General features: G+C 42.6%; 1 protein-coding gene across 5 annotated transcripts in view; it reads left to right on the top strand.

Moving 5' to 3' along the window:
• The window catches only part of fstl5 (follistatin-like 5), a 212188-nt gene that overhangs the window by 128157 nt on the left and 58117 nt on the right, over window positions 1–25914 (top strand). For all 5 annotated transcript variants that reach the window (XM_024383135.2, XM_024383134.2, XM_024383136.2 and 2 more), the window contains exons 5-7: window positions 9532–9728; window positions 12561–12681; window positions 24340–24506. In XM_024383135.2, coding sequence (XP_024238903.1) covers window positions 9532–9728; window positions 12561–12681; window positions 24340–24506 — 485 coding nt within the window. The remainder of the gene's footprint in view (window positions 1–9531; window positions 9729–12560; window positions 12682–24339; window positions 24507–25914) is intronic.

Here is a 25914-nt window from a genome sequence, read left to right as displayed (position 1 = left end):
CCCCTGGTTGCGCAATCAATATGCTGATAAAATTTAGGGAGTCTTGTTTTCAGATTAGCCTTGTTAAAATCCCCAGCTACAATGAATGCAGCCTCCGGATAAATCGTTTCCAGTTTGCAGAGAGTTAAATAAAGTTCGTTCAGAGCCATCGATGTGTCTGCTTGGGGGATATATACAGCTGTGATTATAATCGAAGAGAATTCTCTTGGTAGATAATGCGGTCTACATTTGATTGTGAGGAATTCTAAATCAGGTGAACAGAAGGATTTGAGTTCCTGTATGTTTCCTTCATCACACCATGTCACGTTGGCCATAAGGCATACGCCCCCGCCCGTCTTCTTACCAGAGAGATGTTTGTTTCTGTCGGCGCGATGCGTGGAGAAACCCGCTGGCTGCACCGCTTCGGATTGCGTCTCTCCAGTTAGCCATGTTTCCGTGAAGCAGAGAACGTTACAGTCTCTGATGTCCCTCTGGAATGCTACCCTTGCTCGGATTTCATCAACCTTGTTGTCAAGAGACTGGACATTGGCAAGAAGAATGCTGGGGAGTGGTGCACGATGTGCCCGTCTCCGGAGTCTGACCAGAAGACCGCTTCGTTTCCCTCTTTTTCTGATTCGTTTTTTTTTTTTTTTTTTTTTGGTCGCTGCATGTGATCCACTCGGTTACACTGGTTGTAAGGCAGAACTCAGGATCCGCATCGCGAAAAACATATTCTTGGTCGTACTGATGGTGAGTTGACGCTGATCTTATATTCAGTAGTTCTTGTCGGCTGTATGTAAAGAAACCTAAGATGACCTGGGGTACTAGTGTAAGAAATAACACGTAAAAAAACAAAAAACTGCATAGTTTCCTAGGAACGCGAAGCGAGGCGGCCATCTCTGTCGGCGCCGGAAGCTGTTAGTGTCTTAACGACCGTTCCACAGGTGCATGTTCAATAATTGTTTATGGTTCATTGAACAAGCATGGGGAAAAGTGTTTAAAGCCTTTACAATGAAGATCTGTGAAGTTATATTTGTTTACATATGAGATAAGTAAAACCAGATATGTAAACATTATTAAAGTGACTAGTGTTCCATTCCTTAAAGTGGCCAGTAATTTCTAGTCTATGCCTATAGGCAGCAGCCTCTAATGTGCTAGTGATTGCTGTTTAAGAGTCTGATGGCCTCGAGATTGAAAACAGCTTCTGTCTCTAAGTTCCAGCCTTGATGCACCTGTACTGACCTCACCTTCTGGATGATAGCCGGGTGAACTGGCAGTGGCTCGGGTGGTTTATGTCCTTGATTATCTTTTTGGCCTTCCTGTGACATCGGGTGCTGTAGGTCTCCTGGGGGGTGGGTAGTTTGCCCCTGGTAATGCATTGGGCAGAATGCACCACCCACTGGAGAGCCTTGCGGTTGCGGGCGGTGTAGTTGCTGTACCAAGCAGTGATACAGCTGACAGAATGCTTTCAATTGTGCATCTGTAAAGGTTTGTGAGGGTTTTAGGTGACAAGCCACATTTCTTTAGCCTCCTGAGGGTGAAGAGGCTCTATGTACTGGGCTGTACGCACTAACTTCTGTAGCACCTACGGTCTGATGCCGAGCAGTTGTCATACCAGGTGGTGATGCAACTGGTCATGATGCTCTCGATGGTGCAGATGTCGAACTTTTTGAGGATCTAGGGATCCATCACAAATCTTTTGAAAATCTTGAGGGGGTTAAGGCATTGTTGTGCCCTCTTCACGACTGTATTGTTGGACCATGATCGTTTGTTGGTGATGTGGACACCAAACTCTCAACCCACTCCACTACAGCCCCATCGATGTGAATGGGGGCATGTTCGGCCCTCCTTTTTCTGTCATCCATGATCTGTTCCTTTGTCTTGCTCACATTGTTGTCCTGGAACCACACTGCCAGGTCTCTGGCATAGCTGTTCCTTCTGTCCATGTAGGGAAGAGCAGTGTGGAGTGTGATTGAGATTGCATCATCTGTGGATCTGCTGGCACTAGACAGCATAGCTGGGGCACTAGACAGCATAGTAACATAACTGGGGCACTAGGCACTACAATAACGTAACTGTGGCACTAGACACCATAATAACATAGCTGGGGCACTAGACACTAGAATAACATAGCTGGGGCACTAGACACTATAATCTATAATATCATAGCTGGGGCACTAGACACTAGAATAACATAGCTGGGGCACTAGACAACATATCTGGGGAACTAGACACTAGAATAACATTGATGCTAAACTAGACACTAGAATAACATAGCTGGAGCACTAGACGCTATAGTAATATATCTGGGGCAATAGACACTACAATAACATAGCTTGGGCACTAGACACTGAAATAACATAGCTGGGGCACTAGACACTAAAATAACATAGCTGGGGCATTAGACAACACAGCTGGGGCACTAAACAATATAATACAATAACTGGGGCATTAGACAACATAGCTGGGGCACTAGAAGAACATGGCTGGGGCACTAGACACTATATTACCATAACTGGGGCACTAGATACTTGAACAACATAGCTGGGGCAATGGACACTAGAATAACATAGTGTAAGGACAGACGCTGGGAGACGAGAAGCAAGTACTGTGAGTGAACATTTAATAAATAACGGACAAGAAATAAAACATGTACAGCATCTGGACAGGGGAACAAAACGGCATTAATGTTGACATGGGGAACAAAATGAGGAACAGACAGATATAGAGGAGGAAATCAACAAAGTGAAGGAGTCCAGATGAGTCCAATATTGCGCTGTGTCAAGAGTCTTAGCTATGTTATTATAGGCACTAAACACTATAATAACATAGATAAGGCACTACACACTATAACACAATAACTAGGTTACTGGACAATATAGCTGGGGCACGAGACACTATAATAACATATCTGGGGCACTAGACACTGGAATAACATAGCTAGGGCACTTGACACTAGAATAACATAGCTGAGGCACTAGATATGATAATAACATAGCTGGGGCACCAGACAATAGAATAACATAGCTGGGGCACTAGATACGATAACATAGCTAGGGCACTAGACACTTCGATAACATTGCTGGGGCACTAGACACTACAGTTACATAGATGGGGCACTAGACAATATAGCTGGGGCAAAATACACTTTAATAAACATTTTTGGGGTAATACACACGGATAACCTAGCTAGGGCACTACAGTTGAAGTCAGAAGTTTACATACACCTTAGCCAAATACATTTAAACTCAGTTTTTCACAATTCCTGACATTTAATCCTAGGAAAAACTCCCTGTTTTAGGTCAGTTAGGATCACCACTTTATTTTAAGAATGTGAAATGTCAGAATAATAGTAGAGAGAATGATTTATTTCAGCTTTTATTCCTTTCGTCACATTCCCAGTGGGTCAGAAGTTTACATACACTCAATTAGAATTTGGTAGCATTGCCTTTAAATGGTTTAACTTGGGTCAAATGTTTTGGGTAGCCTTCCACAAGCTTCCCACAATAAGTTGGGTGAATTTTGGCCCATTCCTCCTGACAGAGCTGGAGTAACTGAAACAGGTTTGTGACCTCCTTGCTCGCACACGCTTTTTCAGTTCTGCCCACACATTTTCTATGGGATTGAGGTCAGGGCTTGTGATGGCCACTCCAATACTTTGACTTTGTTGTCCTTAAGTCATTTTGCCACAACTTTGGAAGTATGCTTGGGGTCATTGTACATTTGGAAGACCCATTTGCGACCAAGCTTTAACTTCCTGACTGATGTCTTGAGATGTTGCTTCAATACATCCACATAATTTTACCTCGTCATGATGCTATCTATTTTGTGAAGTACACCAGTCCCTCCTGCAGCAAAGCACCCCATAACTTGATGCTGCCACCCGCCTGCTTCACATTTGGGATGGTGTTCTTCGGCTTGCAAGCCTCCACCTTTTCCCTCCAAATATAAGATGGTCATTATGGCCAAACAATTCTATTTTTGTTTCATCAGACCAGAGGACATATCTCCAAAAAGTACAATCTTTGCCCCCATGTGCAGTTGCAAACCGTATTCTGGCTTTTTTATGGCGGTTTTGGAGCAGTGGCTTCTTCCTTGCTGAGCGGCCTTTCAGGTTATGTCGATGTAGGACCCGTTTTGCTGTGGATATAGATACTTTTATACCTATTTCCTCCAGCATTCTCACAAGGTCCTTTGCTGCTGTTGTCCTTTGCTGTTGAGAACACTTGTCTAAAGTAACTCAAAACATTCCCTGAAACTTTCTTTCATACTTTAGCATTTTCTTTTTGGATTGGATGAAAGCAATGTCTATTCAGGTGTTTCGTAATTGACAACAGCCAATGGAACAGTCATTATGAGAGTGACACTTCTCTACATACAAGAAAATACGTTTTACTATATGTCATGTGTTGGAACAACAAGTTCCAGTCATTATTTTTTGCTCGCAACTCTTCTATGCTAAATATTTATTGTAGTTGACTCTTTTGACGAGTCTGGTTTGATGGTGCATTGCAAATACAAATCATAAGCTTTCCTCCTACTGTCAGAGTTGGTGTTTGGTGTAGTATACCATGGCTTTTTTGGTGGTGCAATGCTGTAAGTTTGAAGTCATTGTTCATGGTATCTTAGGGAAAGCAGTCATACAAATCATTGCCATTTAGCACACTGACAATGCTGATGCACCCCTCCCCCCCTGAACATGCAATACAGAAAACAGTGTATTCCAGGATGAAGTTTAATGAGTGTTAGGTATTCACTGGTGGGTTTTTGACAGTTAGGTTAAATATGTCAGGTAGGTTTGACAAAAAAAAGTACACATTTAAAAAATATCCAAATGGAATTGTTCTGGAATTGATTTGCACTTTTCGCACCAAAGTACGTTCATCTCTAGGAGACAGAACGCATCTCCTACCTGAGCGGTATGATGGCTGCGTGGTCCCATGGTGTTTATACTTGTGTACTATTGTTTGTACAGATGAACGTGGTACCTTCAGGCATTTGGAAATTGCTCCCAAGGATGAACCAGACTTATGGAGGTCTACAATAGTTTTTCCAAGATCTTGGCTGATTTCTTTTGATTTTCCCATGATGTAAAGCAAAGAGGCACTGAGTTTGAAGGTAGTCCTTGTAATACATCCACAGTTACACCTCCTATTGACTCAAATTATGTCAATTAGCCAATCAGGAGCTTCTAAAACCATGACATAATTTTATGGAATTTTCCAAGCTGTTTAAAGGCAGTCAACTTAGTGTATGTAAACTTCTGACCCACTGGAATTGTAATACAGTGAATTATAAATTCAATCATTTGTCTGTAAACAATTGTTGAAAAAATTACTTGTGTCATGCACAAAGTAGATGTCCTGACCGACTTGCCAAAACTATAGTTTGTTAACAAGAAATGTGTGGAGTGGATGTAAAATTAGTTTTAATGACTCCAACCTAAGTGTATGTAAATTTCCGACTTCAACTATAGTTAGTATGCCAAAAGTTCCTGGATGTTATACTAAATTCACAAAAATATGAAGTATACACACAGAGGACACTATTTCTGTACTTTAGGGCCCATAATGCAATTCTTCAGGAAATGGACGTGGCTTCACATTGTTTTCAGATTTGAAGAAAATGGCTGAAAATATGCAGCCGAAGTACAACGAGAGCAGTTACAAATGCATTGCTTTAACTAATTATGACAAATGTTAAGAAAATGTTGAGCAATGTAATAAAGTTATGACTTTTCAAATAAGTTAACTTACACGTTGTATTGGCTGACAAATTGTTAGCTACACTGTCCTTACGAACCAGATAGCATATCTTTACAGCAGTATGTACCGGTATGTTGTTAGCTAGCTAACGTAAACTCACCCCATTCCATACAAATGTGCACAACCGCAACATTCAAACGAGGCTACAAAGAAAACTAATGGGGCTGTAGTGACTGTGTTGACTTCAAAATCGGGGGTGTGAACTAGGTTTCTATTCAATCGACATGGTAATGGCTCTATAGTATTGGAGAAAAGTTGAAAAAATGGACCCTCCGTTACATCTTGACGTACAGTACGCATAAAGCAACTATTTCTGTCTTACAATCTCTCTCCACCAGGTGTAGCACTTCTCTCATCCTTTAAAAACAAGAAATGGACAGTGACGGGGGTAAGGGGGAATGCCTAGTCATTTTTTTGCGTCATCATTGCATGCGATCATCATTCTCAAAGCTGCTGTTTACATCTATGATCACTTTAGCACCGCCCTAAAAACCCGATTCAAATTCGACACAAACCTTCAAATAGGTATGTAATGACACATTATATAAACTCTTTATAGTGTTTTATTTACATTTTAGAGGCGATAAGGTGAAAAGTTGGACAGATCGAGTTAAAAAAAGCAATTTTCCCACACAACATCTCTCCTTCTCACTATCACACATTAGTTTAGCTTCCCCACCCGCCAATTAAAAAAAGACCTGATGGGGCTCATTGCCTGCTTGAATTATGCAAAAATGGGCAGTCATGTAATTGATTCTGTTGGAAAAGGGAGAAATTGTGCTTTACAATGGTATTGACATTACATTTGATCTGGAAGTATTACGTTTTTGGGGCGCTAAAATAAGGGCAATTGTACGGACCAAGGCGATGTACGAGTTTACGTTACCTAACGTTAGTTGGCTATTTATACATCAAACTTTCCAGTGTATTAACTATAGGCTATCTAACCAACTACCCAATGTTTATTGACTTGATTATTCCTGTCCAATTTAGCTTAGCTTAATGGTATAGTCGTTGTGCGTTCTCAATGGACATTTGTTATGGCTATCTACTCTAATTTCACATCACTCTCGTCTGAGTGTACCACAGCAGAGAATAAGGATTTTATGAGCTCCCCAACACCCGTTGAATATGGCCAGTGTCATTAAATGTTGGCAAAAAAGCGTCATTAAATTGGTGCCATCAGCACAGTTACAGTACAGTTAGCAATGCTCTGGATAACATGAAAACTGCCAAACCAGTTGTGCAAGGGCGAGTAAAATGGTCAGAGTGGCCTCATTTGTGTCTGGAAGTAGCTAGCAAGCTAGCCAACGTTAACTTAGATGCTTGACTGCCGTTGTAAGGTCAGAATGCTCAAATCAACCCTACTCCTCAGCCTGAGCGTCCAGTGTGCGCTCCGAGAGTGAAATGCTCCTAATTTACAAACAAACAATCTGACAATGCTCTGATTTGACAGAGCACACTCTGGCACTCCAGATTGAATTTAGGAACACACCCGATGTTGTAAAATGTCTAACTAATAATTTGTTATGCTAACTAACTAGCAAGAGGTTGCATAGCAACAGCATCAACTTCAGGTAGACTGACGAAGAGCTAGTACGCTCAACTGAAAGGATACTGTTTGTTTACGGTATTCTAAAATGAACTACTAGGATATAGTATGTAGTATATACTCATTAAGTATGTAATATACAGTGTGTTAGTATGGGTATTCCTTCACAGCTTACGAGATTTGCGGTGACATTTTTTAGGAACTTCTTATATTTTTAAACACAGATGTTAAACACGCTGTTTTCACATATGTAGTCACTGGTATGGTGGTGGAGATAATGAATATAAGGTTGAAAAGTAGCACATTTTCCCATTCAGTATATATTTTTAGTTTAGTTTTTTATTTGCTACCATGGCTGTTAATGAGGAGGAAGAGCCAATGCTAACTAGCATTAGCGCAATGATTGGAAGTCCTTGCAAGCAGATACCCATAGACATTGCGCCAACACAAGATAGCAATTTCCTTCAAACTGCATTTTAGAAGTCCCTCTGACTCTGTGGAAGTAGATAAAGGGCCTCATTGCCAAAATACTGAAGAATCCCTTTAATGAATATTCACTAATGTCTGTACCTGTGTGTGTTTTGTATTATATAAAAAGAGAGTGAGTCTGTCTGTCTGTCTGTCTGTGCCCAGGGCTTTTGATGACACTGACCTTCATATCCCCTGGGCTAGGGCTAGCAGCCATTTATCTTTTATTCATTCGGCCATTTCTGAGGACGACAGCTTTTCTATCACCAAGGCTTGTCAAAAATAAGGCAATTTCATGATGTGCGGCGCTTGGCGGTCAAATGGTGCACAGTCACACACTGTAACAGGTGATGCCACAGTCCTGGAGAGGCTGTGTCTATGAAGGCTCCAGCTTTGGGATGACTGTCTGTCACTGAATGTGTTACGCCACTTTTGAGAACACTTGTCTAAAGTAACTCAAAACATTCCCTGAAACTTTCTTTCATACTTTAGTATTTTCTTTTTGGATTGGATGAAAGCAATGTCTATTCAGGTGTTTCGTAATTGACAGCAGCCAATGGAACAGTCATTATGAGAGTGACACTTCTTTACATACAAGAAAATACGTTTTACTATATGTCATGTGTTGGAACAACAAGTTCCAGTCATTATTTTTTGCTCTCAAGTCTTCTATGCTAAATATTTATTGTAGTTGACTCTTTTGACAAGTCTGCTTTGATGGTGCATTGCAAATACAAATCATAAGCTTTCCTCCTACTGTCAGAGTTGGTGTTTGACATTGAGCAATGATTTCGCTCATCGATGGCTTTCTGTTGACGTTGATGTGGCTTTTTTGGAGGTGCAATGCTGTAAGTTTGAAGTCATTGTTCATGTTATCTTAGGGAAAGCAGTCAAACAAAGCATTGCCATTTAGCACACTGACAATGCTGATGCACCCCTCCCCCCCTGAACATGCAATACAGAAAACAGTGTATTCCAGGATGAAGTTTAATGAGTGTTAGGTATTCACTGGTGGGTTTTTGACAGTTAGGTTAAATATGTCAGGTAGGTTTGACAAAATCTAAATAGAGTTGGTCATGTGAGGTTGTTGCTTTTATGATTTGAATGCCAATGCTTTTGATCAGAATATTAACATAATTAATTGATATCGTACATATGGTAAAGTTAAGAGCTTAATAACACTCCCTTGGCAGAGACCAAAATAAGAAGGAAAACATTCTGCCTCACATGTCATTCTTTTTACATATTATGTGGAAAACAAGGCATCTGACATTTGAATTACAGTGTCCTGTTTGCATAATGTACTGGGTGGTTTACATATGAAGTGACACAACTGACGTTTGAATTACAGTGTACTGTTTGCATAATGTACTTGGTTGTTTACATATGAAGTGACATAACTGACATTTGAATTACAGTGTCCTGTTTGCATAATGTACTGGGTGGTTTACATATGAAGTGACACAACTGACGTTTGAATTACAGTGTACTGTTTGCATAATGTACTTGGTTGTTTACATATGAAGTGACATAACTGACATTTGAATTACAGTGTCCTGTTTGCATAATGTACTGGGTGGTTTACATATGAAGTGACACAACTGACATTTCTAACTCAAACAGCTCCTTTCATGAAAGCTTTTACCTTAATATTCTGCATTAACAGAGACTCATTAGCACACAGGTGTGCCCATTGACTTAATATGTGTCTTACATGATTCAGAAATTGTAGACACTAACTTATTCTCTCTTGTTGTTGTTCCTCAGATGACAACTGCAGACTGAGTGACTACAAGAGGCTGAAGACCAAGATTCTGGACATGTATGACCAGAGATACATGGCAACCGGCAACCAGGGAAGCCATAAAAATAACATGGCCACCAGGAAGAAACTGGTCGATGTTGTGTTTAAGCGCTTCGACGCCGATGGTAGCAGGAGAGTAGACAGTAGTGAACTATCACAGGTGAGGAGATGAGGGTGGGACTTGGATGTCAATAAGTGCTTCAAAGAAAAGGGAAAACCAACAACATCCCAACATTGTGTTTGCTACACACCAAGGAGTAGTGAACTGTCACAAGTGTGGACATGAGGGTAGACTATAAATCCACAGTAAATGTCTTTCCTATATGTCAGTAGCCATGCCATCGCACCTTCCCTGAATTGAAAATCTTAAACAAACAGAACCTAAACATTGTGTTTACTATACTAGGAGTTTACTATGAGCCATCTTCATGCCCTCAGCATTATTTTCTATGTTATTCTGTTCATTTGGTCTTTAATTCGTAAAGCGAGGTGCAAAGAGTTGCCGTTAAATCTTTCGAAATATAATAATCCAAGTCAAAGGAACTTTCCGCTCAAGGGAGAATGCTGGCTTTGACTGTTGTTGCCAGAAAGCGTGGTTGAAAAGGGAGATTTGAGATGCTTTCGTGAGAAAAGAAGACATTTTACGCATAATAAATACATGTCTCACAGTACCTGAGGACTAGTTTATATGCCATGCATTTAAATAATGAATAGGTAGGCAACTACTACTGGTTTAAATAGCCTTTAAACTGCTCTCAGGTCAGTTTCATACTAATATATCCAGCGGCACTCTGATTCCGCCAGTCTCTTTTGGAATGATGTGAGAGAGGAAACTAGCTTGATTCATATTCTTATGCATTCACTTTTTTTATACAAAGTGCCCCATTTGATTACTGCCAACAGCTCTGATATTATTAAACTATATTTTCATATCATTTGCATTTTTTTTACATAACAGCGAGGCTTTCAGCTCAGAGATGAGAGCACAAATCAATGCAAAGTGGGTGAAATAAAGTGTTAGGCTTTCTTTGAATATGCAAATATGCCCCGTTGACACATTGGAAAGTTGCTTTAGGTAGTAACCATAGATACCAAAGGTATTAAACTACAGATGACATTGAGGGCTAGACACCAAGCTATGAGCCATCGTCTATCCAAGTGTTTGAATGTCAGTCTGTCCATAAACATCCACTGTACAGATTGAGTAACGCCATGTTGGTTTTAAAGCATTCCTCACAGGAAAATGCTACAGTCTCTCTTAATCCTTGAGGCATATGGTGATGTTGACACACAGTACATACGGTATACAGTACAAACGTGTTGTAGCTATTTTAAGGCAAAGTTTTTAATGTCTTGTTTACAAAAGCACACCGCAGTCATTCATTCTGAATCTCAGACGTTGACACAGTTGACCTTAATCTATGTCACATCACAGAGGTCACTTATGGCCGAGAATTCAATCAGTAAAATAACTAATTTCCTCGCTCTTCACTCTTGCCATGTTAAATTATACAAAGTTGATGTGACCGATAATTTCAGACCTCGTTTACGAGTCTGCTATTTGTGTAATTGTTCATTGTAAAAGAGGTGTTACATTTGACTGACCGTCTAATGTCCCGTCGCCTCTGTAAATGGGGTGTTAATTTGACACGGACTGTGGCTGCATTCCGAACACACGTTACAGCTGTTTCTCTAACATAATGCGTGTCATTTTGTTAGTTTAGTTAAAAGGTTCAGGCTTGGCATGGTGTGTGTTTATGTGTGGGTATGTGTGTGTGTGTACTTCCATGCTTGTGTGTGTGTGCATGTCTGGGTGGAGGGGGTGGTGCACTCCCTCCCTCCACACAATCTTCAGACACTGATCCCCTTCTTTATGTTGTTGCAATCAGATGGGTCGATTCTGCCAGTACATCCAACCAGAACATCAACTACAGAGCATGGGAAAGATGGTTTGATTTCAGGCCGGGACATAAAACATTTAAAAGATGGTGTGAGAATCATCAAAGACTAGGGTGACACACAGCCACTTTGATATAACCATCTCCCTTAATCAAACCATCTGCCATGGGGCCAATCAGGAAGGCAGAGAATACTTTGGAATACCATGTTTTTTGATAATACTTTCTCTGAACCAATTGTGCCTAGGTAATGCATTATGAATGCATACAATTGCCATTCAAGTATTGTTATAGATTTTCTAAAAGGAGACATAGACTTTTATGAATGCTTGTAATGCACTGTGAAGTGACAGAGCTCAATACATTTCTAGTGCATTATCATACACAGATGGCTTAAAGAACATTTTCAAATGTAACTAATGAGGTTCAATCGTCAAACAAATTGTGATCATTCTACATAGCTTACACCTTTAGTTCAATAAGTGTTCAGAAAGCATAGCCAAAACGCTGCAGGGAAAAATACATTTTGTCAAGCTTTATGACAGCTGATCTAGAATGATCGATGAGTGAATGTCGCCCCGAGATGTGATTTATTTCAAACCTTATATAAAACATAACAGGTCTTTGCACCCTGAAAAAAGGTTTCCTCAGCATATTTACTTCCAGAAATAAGAGATCAATAGACAATCAAGGTCAAACTTAAATGTGAAATTGAGTTTAGGTTAGAAACCACATACTTAGAAAGAGAATTGATCGCGTTACATTGCATGCTCTATGCTGTAACATTAGAAATCCAAGTTCCATGCTTGGTTCCCGGGTTTCAGCACCAAAAAATGGAGATGGGGGGGAAAAGGTACAAGAAAAAAGCAAACCCCAGATGCCAAAATACCAGACTTAGACTTACTGTCTAGACTTAGCTTTAACTGTAACTTCCATACTAGACCAGGTCTAGACTTAGCTTTAACTGTAAGTTACATATTAGTCAAGGCCTAGACTTAACTTTAACTGTAAGTTACCTACTTGCCCAGGTCTAGAATGAGCTTTAACTATAAGTTACTTACTTGCCCACGTCTCAATGTATTTTTCTGTTGCAGGTCATCAAGCAGGAAGGTCTGTTCAAGGAGGTCTCTGAGTGCACCCTGTTTGACCTTCTCAAATACAACGACATCAACGACGACGAGCACCTAGCAAAGGACGAGTTCTATACAGCTTTTGGTGAGTGGCAGGATCAACTGATCATGCTTATGTTTTGTCATTCAGGGCAGTAAGGTTGTGTAAAATACTCAAGTGTGTATTTGAGTGCCATGTGTATGTTTTTCTCTTTTCTTTGTATTACCATTTCCTTTTTCCTTTTTTGACAAGGATATTTGAAGAATATACCCTCCACAGGTTGTGTTGAATTGGACAATAGACATGCTTTCAGACACATAGAGTTAAACATTTTATAAGTAACCTATGCCTTTATGTGACAGCAAAGTGGATAAAACTGTTTACAATGGTTACTGTTTACTCACAACCATGGTTGAACATTTTTTATACATTCCTATACAATAGTTACACTACCAAAAGTTGTTAATATCTCTCTGAATGACCAGACCAATTATCATCGCTCGAGCTTTAATTGTGGGAGATTTACAATTCATCATAGGCTATTTAAAGGACAGCTTTTCTCTCTCCCTGTCTATGGCAGCTAGTTCTTTTACTTAGTTAATATTCATGACAAACCACTAAAATATAAGACTGAGAAAGCATGAACCCCGTTTGATAAAATTCATGAAATTGCACAACGTGTATTAATGCTCGTGCCCATTTACTATGTAGGATCCAACCAAGCAATGGTGAGCTTGATATGATTTAGCCGTCCCTTAGTCTATGTGAGATAGCCTACTATACACTATGGAGTTGAATGTCATTCCAGCCTTTCAGTCCCTTAGCATTCATAGTCCTTTTGAATGCCCTCTTTTCACCCAAAGCTAAATTCAGATAAGGCTAAGAATGTGTTACGCGTCCAGAGGTAGAAACAGTTTTCAGTTAGGATTATACTGAACAGGTAAACCCATTAAATCTACAGACCTCCAGCTTTCATGTGCATTATGAACACAATGCCTCTGTGTTCCCTTTACCACAGTAAAGATAGCCGCTATACCAAAGCCTTAAATACCACCAGCCTTGCAAAAGGTTTTGTGATCACTCTAACCTTTTTAATTTATTGTTGCAGATGTTTTATGTTAGTGAACATAAAAAATAAGAAGATAAACAAAAAGTTAGGTGAACCTCAATGATGGCGCTGACTACTGTCGCTTCAGATCGTGTAGCACTTAACTACACAACTAAATGTTATTTGAATCCTATTTTTCCAGTTCACAGGTCTCATTAGCCAAGTCAATGCGCTCCAATAAAATATAATACCATAAGATTACTTGTATAGGACATTTGTTGATTCAGTATATTTAGAAATATAGTAACATTTTGCAAATAACAGCAGTAAATGCAGAACTAGCCAACAATCCCGATGAAAATGAGCCCTGTCTTTCACAGGATGTGTGTCTGTTTTGCTAATAAGGCCTTGCATACAACTTGGAATATTCAAATCACAGCAACGTTGTTTGTCACTGTTAAAGATAAGACACTAACGTCCATGCATAATTCATTGACTCCATCCCATATTCAAGAAAATAAAAATCAATCGCTTCAGGTAGCAGTAAGGTAAATATCTAGCAGGAATGATGGCTTTTAATTAGACCAAGTTACTGATAGAAATGAAATGATGTCTGCCACACTACAGATAGTCTTATGTATTGCCATCCTTGAATAACTTGGTGAATGTAATGCACACCGGGTTTAGGACAGATAAGGCATTCACGTCCTGTACATTTGATGTCACCTTAACCTTAGGGCGTGGGGATGGTAAAATACCAAGGTTGCAGATGTCACTGTATTGCTAAGTCTTGTTTGTAGGATCAAACACTAAATATTAGAGGGTTTATATCTATGAGAACCCATTGGCAGCTTCTGAATAGATGAGGAGAAGGAAAGAGCTGCTGGTGTACATGCTTTATTTTCTTCCTGGCTGACTGTCTGTCAGTGGCTGTCCGTCAGTGGCTGTCCGTCAGTGGCTGTCTGTCAGTGACTGTCTGTCAGTGGCTGTCTGTCAGTGACTGTCTGTCAGTGGCTGTCCGTCAGTGGCTGTCCGTCAGTGGCTGTCCGTCAGTGGCTGTCCGTCAGTGGCTGTCCGTCAGTGGCTGTCCGTCAGTGGCTGTCCGTCAGTGGCCCACTGTTCCTAGGCCGTTGTTGAAAATAAGAATTTGTTCTTAACTGACTTGCCTAGTTAAATAAAGGTTAAAAAAAAAAAATTTAACGGCCCTGTCACGTTCTGACCATAGTTCTTTTGTGTTTTCTTTGTTTTAGTGTTGGTCAGGACGTGAGCTGAGTTGGCATTCTATGTTGTGTGTCTAGTTTTCCCGTTTCTATGTTTGGTCTGATATGGTTCTCAATCAGAGGCAGGTGTTAGTCATTGTCTCTGATTGGGAACCATATTTAGGTAGCCTGTTTTGTGTTGGGTTTTGTGGGTAGTTGTCTTGTGTCTGCACCAGACAGAACTGTTTTTTTTCCTTCACATTTGTTGTTTTGTATTTTGTAGTGTTCACGTTTATCGTCTTTATTAAACATGATGAACACTAACCACGCTTCAGAGGAAGAAATCAGCCTTTGCAGACCCACCCACCACAACCGGACCAAGCGGCGTGGTAACGGGCAGCGGCCAGCATCACAAGACTCATGGACATGTGAGGACGAGTTGTACAGAAAAGGACCCTGGGCACAGCCAGGGGAATATCGCCACCCCAAAGCAGACCTGGAGGCAGCGAAGGCAGAGAGGCGCTGGTATGAGGAGGCAGCACGGCGGCGTTGTTGGAAGCCCGAGAGTCAGCCCCAAAACTTTCTTAGTGGGGGGCACACAGGGAGTGTGGTGAAGCCAGGTAGGAGACCTGCACCAACTCCCCGTGCTTACCGGAGAGCGAGAGGGACCGGGCAGGCACCGTGTTATGCTGTGGTGCGCACGGTGTCCCCGGTGCGGGTGCATAGCCCGGTGCGGTACATTCCAGCTCCTCGTATCGGCCGGGCTAGAGTTGGCATCGAGCCAGGTGCCATGAAGCCGGCTCTACGCATCTGGTCTCCAGTGTGTCTCCTTGGGCCGGCATACATGGCACCAGCCTTACGCATGGTGTCCCCAGTTCACCAGCACAGCCCAGTGCGGGCTATTCCACCTCGCCGCACTGGCAGGGCGACCGGGAGCATTCAACCAGGTAATGTTGGGCAGGCTCGGTGCTCAAGAGCTCCAGTGCACCTGCATGGTCCGGTCTATCCAGTGCCATCTCCACGCACCAGCCCTCCGGTGGCAGCCCCCCACACCAGGCTGTCTCTCCGTCTTCTGCCTACAGGGTCTCCCGCCTGTCCAGCGCTGCCAGAGCCTTCCTCCTCTCCAGTGCTGCCAGAGCCTCCCGCCTGTCCAGAGCTGCTAGAGTCTCCCGCCTGTCCAGAGCTGCTAGAGTCTCCCGCCTGTCCAAAGCTGCTAGAGTCTCCCGCCTGTCCAGAGCTGCTAGAGTCTCCCGCCTGTCCAGAGCTGCTAGAGTCTCCCGCCTGTCCAGAGCTGCTAGAGTCTCCCGCCTGTCCAGAGCTGCTAGAGTCTCCCGCCTGTCCAGAGCTGCTAGAGTCTCCCGCCTGTCCAGAGCTGCTAGAGTCTCCCGCCTGTCCAAAGCTGCTAGAGTCTCCCGCCTGTCCAGAGCTGCTAGAGTCTCCCGCCTGTCCAGAGCTGCTAGAGTCTCCCGCCTGTCCAGAGCTGCTAGAGTCTCCCGCCTGTCCAGAGCTGCTAGAGTCTCCCGCCTGTCCAGAGCTGCTAGAGTCTCCTGCCTGTCCAGAGCTGCTAGAGTCTCCCGCCTGTCCTGAGCTGCTAGAGCCGCCAGTCTGTCCTGGGCTGCTAGAGCCGCCAGTCTGTCCTGAGCCGCCAGCCAGCCAGGAGCTGCCAGAGCCGCCAGCCAGCCAGGAGCTGCCAGAGCCGCCAGCCAGCCAGGAGCTGCCAGAGCCGCCAGCCAGCCAGGAGTTGCCAGAGCCGCCAGCCAGCCAGGGGCTGCCAGAGCCGTCAGCCAGTCCGGAGTTGCCCCTCAGTCCGGAGTTGCCCCTCAGTCCGGTTGCCCCTCAGTCCGGAGTTGCCCCTCAGTCCGGAGTTGCCCCTCAGTCCGGAGTTGCCCCTCAGTCCGGAGTTGCCCCTCAGTCCGGAGTTGCCCCTCAGTCCGGAGCTGCCCCTCAGTCCAGTTGGGCCATTTAGTAGGGTTGCCAAACCTAGGTCGGCGGCGAGGGTCGCCGTTCCTAGGAGGACACTAAAGCAGACAAAGACTATGGTGGAGTGGGGTCCACGACCTGCGCCAGAGCCGCCACCGCGGACAGATGCCCACCCAGACCTCCCCCTATATGTTCAGGTTTTGCGGCCGGGGTCCGCACCTTGGGGGGGGGGGGTGTACTGTCACGTTCTGACCATAGTTCTTTTGTGTTTTCTTTGTTTTAGTGTTGGTCAGGATGTGAGCTGAGTGGGCATTCTAGGTTGTGTGTCTAGTTTTCCCGTTTCTATGTTTGGCCTGATATGGTTCTCAATCAGAGGCAGGTATTAGACATTGTCTCTGATTGGGAAACATATTTAGGTGGCCTGTTTTGTGTTGGGCTTTGTGGGTGGTTGTCTTCTGTCTTCGTGTGTCTGCACCAGACAGAACTGTTTCGTTTTTTTCACATTTGTTGTTTTGTATTTTGTAGTGTTCACGTTTATCGTCTTTATTAAACATGATGAACACTAACCACGCTGCGCTTTGGTCCGATCCCTGCTACACCTCCTCTTCAGAGGAAGAGGAAGAAATCAGCCGTTACAGGGCCCTAATGAGCCTTGGTCAAAAGTAGTGCACTGACTAGGGCATAGTATGCCATTTGGGACGCACCCTAAAGGTGATCGGTGTGGAAAACATCAGGCCAAGTTATATAAGTCTAGGGTATACCAGTTAATGTCATATGGCGTATCATCTATTAAGAGGATTCACACCTCAGTAGCCTATGTTAATCAGTTATCCCTTTTTATTTGGAATGAACCACATTGATGTCAGCGAAGGAAGTTATTCATGCTGGTAGTTAAGTAAACAGTTCAAGTATTGTTCTTTCTCCATATAGAACATAATAACGATCTCAGCAGCTTATTTGTTCTTTAATTTGCCGATTCTTATGAGCTCCAAAACTCTTCGATCTGAATGTGGATTTGCAAAGATAGAAAATTAGTTTACTTAAACTCTGGGTCTTCTCTATGGATCATTATTAGACAACCAAAGGAGACAGCCTCGTCTTCTTCAGGGCAGCGGCAGATGAAAATGGTTTCTGGGCCTGCCTGCCTCCATTAAGACAACTCTGGTGTTATTCATTGCTCGCGGCGCATTGACAATTAATGGATCATCATGCTTTCTCACGACAAGCTCCCGTGGATCATTCTGCTCACTGGCTTCAAGGAGTGCTGTTAAATTGGATCCATTTTCCAAAAGTGTGATTTTTGCAGAATGTGTTATGTATTAGAAAAATTTGAAATGCTTTAACAAAAAAAAAATCTTTCTCCTTTCCCCTGGAAATATCCTCAAAATCACTTGAGGTACTGAGACAATAGCCAATTGGGCCTTATCAATCTCCACGGGAGGATTTCACATCATTTCTAACTTAAATCCATGACAAATTGCATTTTTGCGACATGGAACCAATTCTAACAGGATATAGCCTTTGTAGAAGAGTACTCGTTGTTTCACAATAGGATACAAGAATGTCTTGTCTTCCAGAAGTTTGGTCCGTTATCAAATATAGCTTGCGTATTCACATGCCTTTAGTGAATCTTGTAGTCTTGTATCTTGTAGTCCATTAATGTATATATTCCTTGACATCAAATGAGATTGCATGACTTAACATTTCACTATATGCTTGATCAGTGATGTACTATATTGATTAGTAAGAAGTCATAACCTGAAGTGTGGACTGAATTTCTATATGTAAACTAGAATTCCAGAACATTGCAATTGACTGGATTTATTACAATCAGAGCTCTCTGTGATATTGGTAGGATTGGAAAGCTTATGATTAAGATATGATATATATGATACATCCATCTAGTAATGGGTCGGACCCTCCTTTCCCTCCAGAACAGCCTAAATTATTTGGGGGATAGATTCTAAAAGGTGTGGCATTCAAACCTTGCGCAATTGGTATCAAGGGACCTAACATATCAGGAAAACTTTCCCCACACCATTACACAACCGCCACCAGACTGTACCATTGACACCAGGCAGGATGGGGCCATGGACTCATGCTGATTATGTCAAATCCTGACTCTGCCATCAGCGTGATGCAACAGGAACCGGACCAGGCAATGTTTTTACACTCCTCAATGGTCCAGTGTTGGTGATCGCGTGTTCACTGGAGCCGCTTCTTCTTCTCTTCTTTTAGCTGAGTGGAACCCGGTGTTGTTGTCTGCTGTAATAGCCCATCCGTGACAAGGATCGACGAGGTGTGCGTTCTGAGATGCCGTTCTACACACCACTGTTGTACTGCGCCGTTGCCTGTCTGTTTGTGGTCCGCCTGTTAGCTTGCACGATTCTTGCCATTCTCCTTCGACCTCTCATCAAATAGTTGTTTTTGCCCACAGGACTGCCACTGACGGGACGTTTTTTGTTTGTCGCACCATTCTCGGTACACCCTAGACACTGTCATGCATGAAATACCCAGGAGGCGTTTCTGAGATGACTGGCACCGACGTTGCTTATGTCACTCGTTTTGCCCATTCTAACTTTCAATATAACAGTAACTGAATTGCTTGATGCCTGTCTGCCTGCTTTATATAGCAAGCCAGGGCCACGTGACTCACTGTCTGTAGGAGATAACCATTTTCGTCAACAGGGTGGTGTACCTCATAAACGGGCCACTGAGTGTCTGTGATACATACAGTTTATGAATCACACAGTGTGTAGGAAAGCTACATGATAGAAAAACCACATCTCTACAAAATGTAATTCATGTGTACCATAATCTTTCTTATAGACGTTAGTCCTCCTTCCTATCACTGTTGACAGACATACAGACAGTAGGGAAGCATTTCCATGTCAACAAACGCACTGGCTCCATGCCTCTCAAACATTTCACAGCTCTTGTCAAGGAGGGGTATGCTGTTGACGTGATCACATCGGATTGCAGTCTAGAGAGGTATGCAGCTATTGGAGCAACGTTGTACTTTGAACATAATGATGCTATTAAGATCCCTACCGTGGACTAGAAGGCAATTATTTAATGTATCTCTGGACACTCAACTGTGTGTTGAACTCACTCCCTCTTGCTTTTCTTGAGCCCGCTGGTGAGATGGCTTACTGGTGCACCTCAATCAAACCTGCCTTTAAAACACACATACGCACATAGACATGTACACACACTTACAGATAGACACACACACACACACACACACAATGCACACGCACGTACGCAATTACATACGCACGCACGCGCACACACACACAGGTGGGAAGGCGCTCAATATTATTCACTGTTACGAACCGCAGAATAAGGAATATAACTCACTTGAGTGGGTGAGAGAGGCATCACAGCCAAATCAGCATGGCCCCCTTATGATAAACCCAAACGCCAAATATACCTTGCATTTTGACGGGATAGCTTTTCTCTCAATGTCTTTTTCACAAGGTAGTTTTGATCAAATTAGTCCAGTTAGAATGGTCTTCAGCCATGTGTGGTCGGTCCCACGAGGCTCCTTCACCAGCTGCTCTATAAACTAGGCTCCAGGCTGATCAGGTGAGGTATTGCACTCAGTAAGTTCCACTTTTACAGGCTTCGCTCACATTTATAACCTTGGTGCAGAGGTTTTTATTTCAATTGGCTTTACTTGCAGTCTGCTTTATGAAGCTTTAAGTCTTGATCAAAGTATTACTGGTATTGGCAGGGCTGTTCCTGTCTGCAGACGTTGATATTGGAGCAGGTAATTCAGTCGAGCTAACCCTCCTATCGGTCTAGGGAACCTTAAACCCAAGTGGAGTGATTTGGGGGTTGTTCAAAATGATGTAACAGCACTAGACAAGATATCATAAAAAAACAGCAGCAATGGAGATACACCCACCTGGACAGAACACCTCTTTGGAGGATGTGTGCCACATATATGATAGATATGATGTTGGGAAAGCACAAGAGAGAAAAAGAAAGAGAGAGAAACAGAAAGAGAAGGCGAGAGAGGAGAGAAAGAAACAGAGAGAAAAACAGAACAAGAAGGAGAGAGAAACAGAAAGAGAAGGAAAGAGAGAAGGAGAGTGAGAAACAGAAAGAGAAACAGAAAAAGGAGAGAGAGAGAAACAGAAAGAGAAGGACAGAGAGAGAAATGGAAAGAGAAGGAAAGAGAAGGAGAAAGAGAAATAGAAAGAGAAACAGAAAAAGGAGAGAGAGAAACAGAAAGAGAAGGAGAGAGAGATAAACAGAAAGGGAAGGAGAGAGAGAGAAACAGAAAGAGCTAGGTGAGCAGGGGAGTAGCTAAACGACAGTGACAGCTATTTTCCCTGACAACCGTTCCTCTACTGTGCTATAGGTGATTTAGTCTTGGGCGGTGGGCATGGACCAACATCCCATTATGGGAACAGTTGGGGAGTAAATCAAAAACTAGACCCAGCCGTTAATCACTAATTACAGGCTGGATGTTGAAGGTTAGGTCCCTCCCAGGAGAAAAGCCATGGAAGTCCAAAACAAGACGAAAGGAGCAGCCAGGGTCACTAGTCGTTCTGATAAATCAGAGGCCAGAGAAGATCGGATATAATGTCCAGCAGCCCACACTGAGTTCGATTCGATCAATAAGAAATTGCCCATTCTGTGCCTGTACAGACTTCGCATGCATGGGGTTTGGTGGTTTCCCTCCAACAGTACGATGCAGCCTGCAGCCTGCCGATTTCTCTTTTTAAAATCTCCCCCATGACTTCCCCCGTTTCAGTTCCCCCGAGATCGCCTGCGAATCGAGTTTGTCGCTCTAAACGCATTTCCAAAGCCATTAAGATACAAGGGACTGTAATTGAATGGTTAGGGAGGAGATTGTATGGGTATGTCCCGCCTCAACACCGCAGCTACAAAGCCTACTGAGTTTTGAAATGTCCATGCGTCGTGTTAGCAGTGATGTTGTCAGGGTTGTTTTGCCAGCAGGGTCGAGGGGGAGCAGCATCATAACAGAGCCACAATAGGAAGCTCCCACTAGGGCATTGTATTGTTTTATGTGTGGAGTATGTCCCTTGTGTGCATCTGTCTTTGTGTATGTGACATGGGCCGACAGAGTTCAGTGAGCATGTCAAAAGATGACCGCCGTTTGCTTTCTGCAAAGATTTTGCTTAGGTTATTTTTAAAAGAGGTGTGTTCATGTAATCATTGAACCCGTATCTTGATCTGCTAGTAGGAAAACATCAAGTCACTTTTTCATCTCTGATGTATCCAATAAACCCAGAGCTGAACTCTGAAAATTAGTTCTTTAATTGTTTTCAAACTCTTAACATCTCAATAGATGGAGTAAGTTTGAAGTCAATTATGTGTAATATATCTCCACTGGCGCCAATGAATTCTGCGTAGGAAATGCATTTGTACTTTGCTAATTTCCACCTCTGAGCTTGGAGAAAAAGAGAGGACACATTGCAGCCTAATTTGGGAAATTAAGATTTAATGAAGCCCTGTAGACGTTAGAAACTGCAGTATGTGCCGAGAGAGATATATTTGTCTCAAACATTTCAGCATGTTGTAACTTCCATGGTCTGTATAGTGGTAAATCCCCATTAAACACATTTGAGAAACTGGAATCTTGTTGGCCATTCTTGTTCTTTCGTAGCTCAATTATACTCTTCTATTAAGATTGTCTGTGTCACATTAAACATCATTGTTGTTATGTTGCAATTTCCACATGACAAAATGAGTCGCTTTCCATGTAGCACGTCAGCTTTCAAAGATCAAGGGTTAACATCATCGTCATCAAGACACAAGATGCTTCATTGTCGGGCAGGAAGGGTCACGCTAATGATTTGACAGATGTTCGCACTCTTGAGAAATGAAAGGCTAATCAACAAGAGTGTGTTTGAGCATGTTAACACATATGTCCTCTTGCATCTTGGATACACCATCCCGCATGGGAATTTTCACAAAAGACTAGAAATTGATTGAGGACAATCGAATGCAATCATCTCTCCATGAAAAACATCTCCCATGCATTCTTGAAACCCCAAGAGACTGTAGAATTGTAATTGTACATATTTTTGACTTAATGACACAGCTTCTTTCAATCTTCAAAAAAGCCATCCTGTTAAAGTTTTTTATTGATATTTTAAACACTATAGAAATACTGGACCTGTATCGCTTGGGGTTTATGAACCATTTCAAAGCATTAGATGGTAAAACATTTTCTCAGGGCAATTGTGTGCTGAGGTATATTTTTATTAGTCTTTCCTACAGAATGGGGTGTTTGCAGTCTTCAAGCATTGATCACATGGGGGTTATTCCAGTTCAGGACATAACAGACAGATTGTTATGCATTAACTCTAGACTCAAGTTAAAAGGTACACACCAGATACATTCTTATTCAAGCTCTTTCTTCCCCCAGTTGGTTTCGCTGAGCTAAGCTAACCGCTAGGCTCTGGACCTGGGCTTTTCTTTCATTAGGTTTTGTATTTCATGGCCTCGGGAGCAGAACAAATTGAGTCAGTGTTTCCTTTTTCTCTGTTGCTCATTAGCCCAAGAGGAAAATTCAAAGGCACACGCTAGTTACAAGTCTAGTTACATAACAGAATTAAAGGGGACGCTTGAGTAACAGCTTTGTGTTCATTCATTGTCTCATTGAAGAACTGGAAGCATTATAGTCGTTAACCATCGGCACCCTTACCGGCCACACGCAAAATGTCTCTGTTTTTCCAGGATATTTTCTGTGCCTTTGGTGGTATATATACACTTTCACTTGAGCAATCAGTGATTATAGCAATATGTGGAGAACTGCAAATCATTTTGAGTTGTCGATGCATTTCAAAGAATCTCTTTATGTAAATACAGAAATGTGGTGGCATTGTGGGACATTGAATAGAACACCCACAATCCCTTTGGAAAAGTCCACATAATAAGATGGATAGCTAGGTAGGTGGAAGAAATCCTCGGAGATACAGTACTGGCATGGTTTAATGAAATGTACATTAAATCTCTTGTTTACTTGATGTATTTACGTAGCACCTAGTTTCATCCATTTTCTCTTGACGTATGAACTCATTATGTTTCCTCGATGCATAAACCAAACAACATCTGCAGTAATGTTTTGCCTCGGCAACAAAACACTGGCTAATTGAGTCTCTCTCTGTGTATTCAACTGTTTTCAGGTCCATTAATTTAAAGAATACGGGCATACACATGATACAACAATCACTCGTCTGTTCAGTGTGCTGTATGCTCACACACACACAGGAAAAGTAATTTGGCTTGCTTCACTGATATGTAGAAGTAAATGCATACACGTGCAAGCAAACACACACACGTGCACACACACTTGAACACATGCACACAAACATTATTTTTAAAATATTCACACACACACACACACACACACACACACACACACACACACACACACACACACACACACACACACACACACACACACACACACACATACACACGCAAGTGCACATGGGGATACAAACACACACACACTTGAATTTTTACATTCAAGCACCCTAGTGGAACAAAAGTGGCACAGCTCTCTGTGACTAACAGGTGATCTAATTACCGGCTTTGCTTTTTTCTTTACAGAAGTGTTCCAGCTCACCCTGCCAGATGACCAGAAATTGAGCATCACCACGGTAACCGTTGGCCAGAGTGCCGTCTTGACTTGCGCAATCAAGGGGGAGCAGAGACCTCCCATCATCTGGAAACGCAACAATCAGGTCCTCAACTCTCTGGATCTGGAGGACATCAATGTAAGAGCTGCCTGAAGCCCCACCTGTTGTTTCTTCTAGCTTTGTAAGACACTTTGTGTCGAGGACAGGTTGACTACCGGGCTTTTCTTATCTAGGATAGCTTACCTTATCACGCACGCATGCACACACACACACACGCACACATGCACACAAACACACACACACACTTTGGTAACACTTTATTTGGATAATAACTATCCACTAACCTTAAACCTTATCCTAATCCTAGCCCTAATCCGTACCTTAACTGTTATTTCACTGTAACCGTAACCTTAGCAAGCAGTTTCTTATCAACAGATAGTGTGTTGATAGTATGACCATCTGTACTTCATATGAGATAATCCTAATAAAGTATGACCAACAGTTTTGTAATATCCTGCTCAGCTTCTCACCATCACTAGAACTCCTGCGCACTTTAACCTGGACTAATCAAAATGCAGACCTAGATCTTTTGAACAGCGTTTTGGGCTTGACAGTTATACACAATGTCAGATATCCAGTCTCTGTACACTGCTGAGAGGGACAGTGTTCTCAGCCAAAGAACAGCAAAGGAGTATGGGTAAAAAATGGCAGGCAGGATGAAGGAGGATACCAAAGGGGTTCAGCTCTGAGGGATAGCTCCTATTTTTACTTCCTGCGGAGTGTGTATCATCGTCTGTGTGCAGTATCTACCACCATGACGCTTTCATCCTTCTTCAAAGACAGGACACTTGAAGACTTGAAGGTTCAGGGAGTCACCAGGAAAGGCTGCCCACTCTCTCCGTTGTCCCTCATCAGGATTGACAGAGCTGTGGCTGACTCGACCATGCATAATGGAGTCAACACTGTCGTAGTAGATAAAGGAGGACCAGCAAAGCCACTAATGTAACATTAAATGTGGATGGCCCTTAAAACTGTGCGAGGAGGCGCACAGCTGTCGCCAGTCATCGCCGAGCACCATCATTCCTGGAATTGAATTTCTGCCCCCACTGTTTCCGAGTGCTTCAGCTTCTTACGATCCTCCATTTCTTTTGGGCCATCGCCTTCTCCCCGAGGTTTTTGATGACTTGCATGTGAAACCACTGCCATTTTGTCCCCCAGTCTTCTCTACAATAAGCTATTCATAATTTTGTACATCAAGCGTGGCATTGCTGACATGGGAATGCATTGAAACCAGTCTATGCCAAGTTGGATTAAAGTGAGAGAGCTAGATTTAACTCTTGAGTAAAGTAAAGGAACAGAGTACAAGCGAAGCCAAGTTAGGTCGACTTTGATGTCATTTGGCCTCTGTATATGGTAGATACAGTGCCTTCCAAAAGTGTGCAGACCCCTTGTATTTCTTCACATTTTATTGTGTTACAAAGTGGGATTAAAATTGATTTCATTTTCATTTTCTGTCAACAATCTACACAAAATACTCTAAGGTCAA

This window comes from Oncorhynchus tshawytscha, linkage group LG21 (genome assembly GCF_018296145.1).
Source record: "Oncorhynchus tshawytscha isolate Ot180627B linkage group LG21, Otsh_v2.0, whole genome shotgun sequence".
NCBI lineage: Eukaryota > Metazoa > Chordata > Actinopteri > Salmoniformes > Salmonidae > Oncorhynchus > Oncorhynchus tshawytscha.
This window is presented reverse-complemented; position numbering and strand designations above follow the sequence as displayed.